The sequence below is a fragment of the Octopus bimaculoides genome, chromosome 2 (genome assembly GCF_001194135.2).
Source record: "Octopus bimaculoides isolate UCB-OBI-ISO-001 chromosome 2, ASM119413v2, whole genome shotgun sequence".
NCBI classification, from domain to species: domain Eukaryota; kingdom Metazoa; phylum Mollusca; class Cephalopoda; order Octopoda; family Octopodidae; genus Octopus; species Octopus bimaculoides.
In genome coordinates this window covers 113722327-113729917 of record NC_068982.1, presented here as the reverse complement: position 1 = coordinate 113729917, position 7591 = coordinate 113722327, and the positions used below count along the sequence as shown (strand labels likewise).

Genomic DNA, 7591 nt, shown 5'->3' with positions numbered 1-7591 from the left:
TGTGTGTGTGTGTGTGTGTGTGTGTGTGTTTGTTTCTGTGTTTGTCCTCCCCACCAACGCTTGACAACCGATGGTTGTGTGTTTATGTCCGCGTAACTTAGCGGTTCGGCAAAAGAGACCGATAGAATAAGTACTAGGCTTCCAAAGAATAAGTCCTGGGATCGATTTGCTCGACTAAAGGCGGTGCTCCAGCATGGCCACAGTCAAATGACTGAAACAAGTAAAAGAGTAAAGAGAATAATATACATATTTTATCATTAAAAATTGTTCAGCATGGTTGTCATTACTCAACTGACCTATAATAAAACTATTCTAGCCATGACCACAACAACTATTTTCCTGGCATAGTATACCTAGGTTTACATTGTCCAATAAGTCTTGTTTTTATTATTATTATTATTATTATTATTATTATTATTATTACGACAGTAATGTATTAATTTGAGGTAAGTTTGGCAGTTATTCTTGCATTACATGTCCATGTAAAGGATCACTCATAGGGTTCGTATTTGAAGTGGCCATCAATTATTGTGCCATTGTAAGTTGAAACAAACATGTTACATACAATTAAAATGTAGATATCATTCACAGAGCTCACAGAACGATTAGCCTAAAGTTTATATTTGTAAGTTTAAGAAAAATTGCCCATAGTTTCAGCAAACCAGACTTGATATCGATAATCTTTGTTTGAATGTTAATATAGGATAAAGAGGGAATTTACAATGGAAGTAGTTAAATATTGATATGATTAGGTGACATGTTTAGTGTGGAATATGGATTGCATGTGTGTATCAGCGTAGGACAAAAACTGGTACATTCTAACAGAGATAACCAGCAGTATTATTTATGCCTGATTGAGTTATCTCCCTTTACGTCAGTGTTCAATTTTGCATTTGGTATCTTATGAGAACGATGAAATGCCAATAATCGACTGAAAGAACCCTAGCAGATGGAACCCAAGCATAGCCGCCATTCAAAAGAAGAATAAAAGCAGATAAACTACTTTTTCCCTCCTTCTCCCTCTGCAATGTTAATTTGTTCTCTTTTGCTCATAGTACAAATCATCATCATCATCATCATCAGTATTCATTAAATTGATATGTATTAGATGCTTCTTCATCCGAGAAAATTCCTTTGAAATGTACTCTCTGTTGGTTACCAATGCAAGATAGAAAAGATATCAATAACGAAGAAATGGGCAGACAAAAAAAAAAAAATACTTATAAGAAAAAAAAAAAAGGCTCTATAAGAGATAAATGCTGAAACTAATCACTTGGGAGCACAATTCGACCAATCGGAAACTGCTACGCAAAAACACACACTGTTTTCCTAATCCTGCACCCCCACCACCCTCCAATGAATAGTAAAAGTTACAGAAATTAAGAAACACACTGATGTTTAATTCATGCTTCTTGTAAACAATGTTTATACATGACTGAACAATAAATGAATAGATAAATAAATAAGTAAATAAGTAAAATGAAACATTAAAATAGGCATGACCACCAGAGATCTGCAATTTAAAGTAAACGAAATAAGGATTACGTTTGATGCACTTTTCACTCATTTTGCTACACACATCGTCAGAAAAAGTATTTGACCCAATATTAACTAAAATGATTATCCAGATGTAATCGGTAAGTATTTGAGTGCATTTTGTGTAACTAAAACTAGCAGAATTTATTTCTTCCTCCTTTCAGTAATTCTTAATGCTTTTATTCCAAGCCTTGCTCCATTTTATTCATTTTGTCTTCTTTTGGTTTATTGCCACATAAACATGGTTGTTCTGTAGAAACTGACATTACTGCTATTTTTAACCTCAGGAGGTCACCTCATCCAACTGGTTATTCAATGCAATCTGCAACCAATATATATTGCAAGCAGGGGAGAGAACTCCTATCATCTTCTAGCCATGAGACATCCAGACTGTATGGTTTTGACCTCTTTGTGATCATCCTCGATGGTGAATACTTGTCTGCTAGAGATAGCAGTAGTTCACTTCAGCTCACAATATATAGAGAACAAGTGACACACAGTCACTGATCTTGCAACAAGCAAATTAGCTAGTTAGAAAATCTCTAGAAGAGATTAGGAACTAAGTAAGGTTCATGATATTGATGATTTCTGATGAAACTTTTAGATAAGCCAGACTTGATTTGCTCTCTCTCTCTCTCTCTCTCTCTTTCTTTCTCTCTCTCTCTCTCTCTCTCTCTCTCTCTCTCTATCTCTCTCTCTCTCTATCTACCTGATAATAGAACAATTCTCTGGTTATTCTCTGTTTTAATATCTTAAATATATTACATATGACAAGATCACAAGTAACCTCTTTCTACACATTTCATATAAAACTAGAATTTCTTTTAATTGTTGACAGAATGAATTACAGGTGTAGGTTTATTTATTTATTTTTTTAAGGCTGTCAAGACAAACATGAGATAGGATATGCAATATAGTTCAAAATATATTAAAATTCCCCGTAAATAAACATATCTCCAGATTTTAATAACTAACGAGACAAATTATTGGATATTTTTAATAATGATCTGAAACATTAATAATCAGTAATCACATCATTTATCAATATATATCAGAAAATGTACTTACATTTTGAGACTTTTATGGCACAACTTTTAAACTCTGCTATAATTTTAGCAGCATAATTAGCAACCTGATTTAATGAAATAAAGAGAAAAAAAAAGGAAAAATTAACTATATTTGTGAGAATTAATTCCAAATTAATAATTTAAAAATAAGTACAAAAATGATTTAATGTGATCAATTCTATGTATTTGTTGGCTTCATTGAAAGTTAATTTGGCAATGTTAAATAATGTTAAATAACTAAAAAAAAAACTTTATTGTAAAAAAGAATAGGAATTATTATTCATATATGTAAAAGGAATAGGAATCATTAGTATATAGTATTCTTAACATTCATATTGCATTCTTGTGATTCCAAATGTATTAAAAAAAAAAAAAGAAAAAAATCAGAAAGAATGAAGCACAAGTAAATGAACCCTTTAACATTCAGATTACTCTGTCAAAAGTAATGCTGATCTATTAACATTGCTTTGAATTAATAATGCATTACCTCGTAGCTTTGAGATTTCAATGGTGTGATTGTTATTTTTAGAATGATATGGTAGGGTAGGTGTAAGCGGCCAAACCAAGTTGATTTGAACATGGAACTGATAGAATATTTAGACTGGATATGGCTGGTTTAATGGCTAAAGGATTAAGAAACATTGCTAGTAGTCATAGAAGGATCATCTGTAATCTGGATGTTTAAGCATCAAGATTTTACTAACAGGCTGGGTTTTATCATTTTCAATGTTTCAACAACCTTTGGTAATGTATAAATCAAATATTTTTGTTGTCACATGGGTGCCATATTTACTTATTACTTATTCAAGGAAGGAAGAGTAGCACCTGAAACCCTTATATTTCAAGGCTACAGAAACTTGTCAGAAGAAGGGATGACGTTAGTTAGTCTTACATTGGAGAACTGGTTTGAATGCTTTATAATAGAGTGTACTCTGTCAAAGGCATTCATAGATCAGTTGGTGATCTTAAACTCGATGAAAGATTAAGACTACCAAAGGCATTCATAGATCCGTTGGTGATCTTAAACTCGATGAAAGATTAAGACTACCATCCAAGAACCCAGAATGCAAAAAATATCTGACATTTATAATCATTGATTGATTTTGAAAAGATGAAAAATAAAGTTGGCTTCAAAGTGCAGAAAAGCTGGAACAAATACAGCACAGCATTTTGTCCTATGTTGTACAAGTTCTGTCAATTAGCCTCCTAAACAACATGAAACAAAATAGTCAGATACTTCTTGAATGCATCTTGTATATATATATATATGTGTGTGTGTGTGCATTTATGAATTTGTGTTGCAAGACTGCATATATATCCTCCTCATCATCGTCATCATTCACTTTTCCATGACTGGATGTGTCAGACAAAATTTTCTGAGACAGATTTTCTACGGCTGAATATCCTTCCTGACACTAATTCTCACCTGTTTCTAAGTTAGGTAATATTTCCCATAGCAAGACATGCTTGCTATTGAAGACAAGGAACAAACAACATCTTTTACATGACAGTGATACTTGTTTACAACCATTATGTGATGCCAAGACAAAAGTATACACACACACACACACACACACACACACACACATATGCATGCACATACACACCTACAGGTTTCTTTTCATTTCTGTCTACTCAAATCTACTCACAAGACTTTGGTCAACTCTGGACTCTACTAAAAGACACTTGCCCAAGATGCCATGCAGTGGAACTGAACTCAGATGAATATGGTCAAGAAGTTATGCTCATAAATACACATCCGTACCTGTACATGTGTGTGTGTGTGTGTGTGTGTGTGTGTGTGTGTGTGCGTGTGTGTGCATCCAGAAAAGGTTATTTCTGTGTATGTTTCCTCAACATTAGAGAAGGATAACAAGAAATGATGTTGTCAGGAAATCTCACTTAGTCCTATAACAATTATCTCACATTACATTTTGATGAATATACTTTTGCAATCCATCAATGAATATTGGCTACTAAACTATTATTGAGTAAAAGATGATGAAGTCTTTAAACACCTATTATATCACTGAAAATTTTGATATCAAGTGTCTGTGAAGACACTATTTGTCTGAAGAACAGCTGCCTAAAAATGTCACCAAACTATTATCTCCTTCCTATGTTAAATCAATATAAAATGTCATCTGTGAGATAAATATATAAAAAGATTTCTGATTCTGATATATATATTTGATATATTCAGTTCTGATGAGTATATTCATATATTCCGATATAGAAATATTGGTTGAACATAACTATCAAAACTAGTACCAACTCCAAATAGCCCAGCTTTAGTATATTAGTTTGAGACAGGAAACAAATACTATGTATTGCCAGCATGGAAAGCAGACATTAAATGATGATGATGATGATGATGATGATGATGATGATGATGATGATGGTGATGATGACAACAATGATGACGATGATGATGATGACAACAATGATGATGATGATGATGATGATGAGGAGGAGGACAACTGCCCCATAGATGAGAACATTACACCCAAAATTTATGAGAAATGAAACGTTTATGGGCAACTGTTCCCAAAAATAATATACAACTTCTCTATCCTGATTATACATTTACACCGACCATTGTTGGTGTGCATGGTCAGGGTTATATGCTTGTTAAGCAATAATATTGAAAAGGTGAGGGTTTGGGGGCAAAAAAAAAGAGACTACGTGACTCGTGTTCTGCAGCAAACTGAAAATATGCAATGTCTTTACTGTTGCAGTTATCCAAATTCCAAATGATGGATGTTTGTTTCTTAGTTAGAAAGTAGCCCTTTATATGGGAAGATTTTTAAAAAAACTGAAAAAAATAGACAACACACACACATATTGTATATGTTATCATCATCATCATCATTTAACATCCGTTTTTCATGTTGCTATGGTTTGGACATGCATATGTTTGTATAATCATAGATATTCTTTATAACTACCCAGAAATGTTTATATTGTGTACTGCAAAAATATATAAGATATCCTCACCTTTAATGTCCACTTTCTATACTGGTATTGGTTGGGGATAGTTAATTAAAATAATTATTAAGATTATAAATTTAGGTCCACTCATCAGAAAGTCACCTATTAACAAAAAGTTATTCAAAATGCTACACATATTTTCTTCTTCAGTCAAGACCACAATGCAAAACCTATTTACTGATTAAAAACCCAGCACTTAACTGCTTACTCCTCCAGTGACACTATTTGGTATCACTGAAACAGAGCAAAAACTAGCACTGTTTCAGTTTCAAATGCCTTTTAAATAACACGAGAGGAAAACAGTTAGAAAGAATTAAAAAGATTTCAAATGCAGATGGCACAGAATAGTTGATGTTACCAAAGTAATTTTGAAACATACATGTAAGCCAAGATGCATTTATTGGTTCCTATAACTAACACAAATCTACTTTACAAGCATTTTAAATCCCATCTTGGCAGAAATTTAATAGCTTAAGATTATTAGTAAATGTTGTAGTAGCCAAAGGATCCTGGCATGGATTTCTATATCACAGCTGCAACTAGAACTAAGTGTGCCAAGAAAGTAATTTAAAGAAATGTTTCATTTTTGAAATTAGCTGATAGCTGAAAATAGTCATGAAAGATGGCAGCAAGCTCCAATTCAATAACTGTCACTGTTGCACATTACTATCACTTGAAAAAGAAACTAAACATTGCTTTTGGCTATATTTCTTTATTTTTACTCCTTCACTTAAAGCATTTGCAGTTGATGTTTGTTTTTTTTTTTTTCTTTCTGTAAACAATATCATCTATCATGAAGAAAATTTTGTGGTTGCTTGTAATATTAGTTACTTGTGTTTCTTCTTGTTAAATTCTTTACTACATTTATATTTTGCTCTATGATTCACTGTTTGAAAATATTTTGTTGCTGAAAGGAAGAGAGCAACTGAGAGCAAGAGAGAGATGGAGAGACAAATAGAGAATATGAGTTGTTATTGTTTAGCCTCAAGTTAAAACTGACCAAGAACTAAGACCTAAAGTATTACAGCCATTATCATCTCCAATCTATTTTTTTTATTTTTCAGACACAGTATATCTAGAACAACATTAGCTAATGAGTCCTTTCTCTAATAAAATAGAATGTGTTTTAAGACTATGTTACTATTTCTAGCAGGTCCTTTGACTATGTAAAGGTAATCTTGTTATCTTGTGAAGACATGAGTAAATGAATTAAGATAAAAAAAAGAAACAAGGTTAACTGAGGAGAGATGATATTGTGAGGGTTAATGACAGCTATCAGAGTTAATTGAGGATATCACCAAAGTTAGGTATCATTGAAAAGCCATTTTGTAGGCTTATGCAAGTAAGGAAAAAAACATTGGTAGATATTTTTCTTATTTTGGCACAAAACCAGAAATTTAGAGCAGAAAGGAGGAGTATAAGCATTTAAATCAACACCATTACTTGACTGGGGTTTTATTGATTTAAATTCAGAACATAAAGAGACGGAACTAAATATCAAAAAGCATTTAGTTCATTGCTTTTCTGATTCTGTTATCTACCCACCCACCCTAAAAAATATTGATAAGTTATAAATAATAATGATAATTTATTGTATATTTTAATTAAAATCTCATTTATTTCAGCAAATATAGGTGTGAGGATTTATTTCACTTTCATAACAACTTTGGCCTAAAGATTAAAGATTAAAGAAATAAGTCTATAAAGTGATTTTTACACAATTTTCAAATCAACGTCACTGATGTATGTTCATAATAAAAGCAGCAAACATTGAGCAAATACGATTTCTTTCATGAAGCCAAACTTTTCAATTAGAATTTAAAGTTTTTGTTTGAGAGAAAACTAAGTTGAAGTTGAAGCAGTAGGTTCCAGAAGAATGTTGATTTCTCAGCCCAAGAATTACGGCGTGATGTGCTGCTTGACTGGTCCCCCCCTCTCTCTCTCTCTCTTTATATATATATATATATATATATATATGATGATGATGATGATCTTTT

At 32.3% G+C, this 7591-nt stretch overlaps 1 protein-coding gene across 4 annotated transcripts in view; it reads right to left on the bottom strand.

Moving 5' to 3' along the window:
- Positions 1–7591, bottom strand: part of LOC106871173 (innexin unc-9) — a 366584-nt gene that overhangs the window by 281498 nt on the left and 77495 nt on the right. For all 4 annotated transcript variants that reach the window (XR_008267215.1, XM_052978623.1, XM_052978622.1 and 1 more), the window contains one exon: positions 2605–2668. Coding sequence is in view for 3 of the 4 variants with exons in the window: in XM_052978623.1 (XP_052834583.1) it covers positions 2605–2606 (2 nt within the window). In the remaining variant the exon portion in view is untranslated. The remainder of the gene's footprint in view (positions 1–2604; positions 2669–7591) is intronic.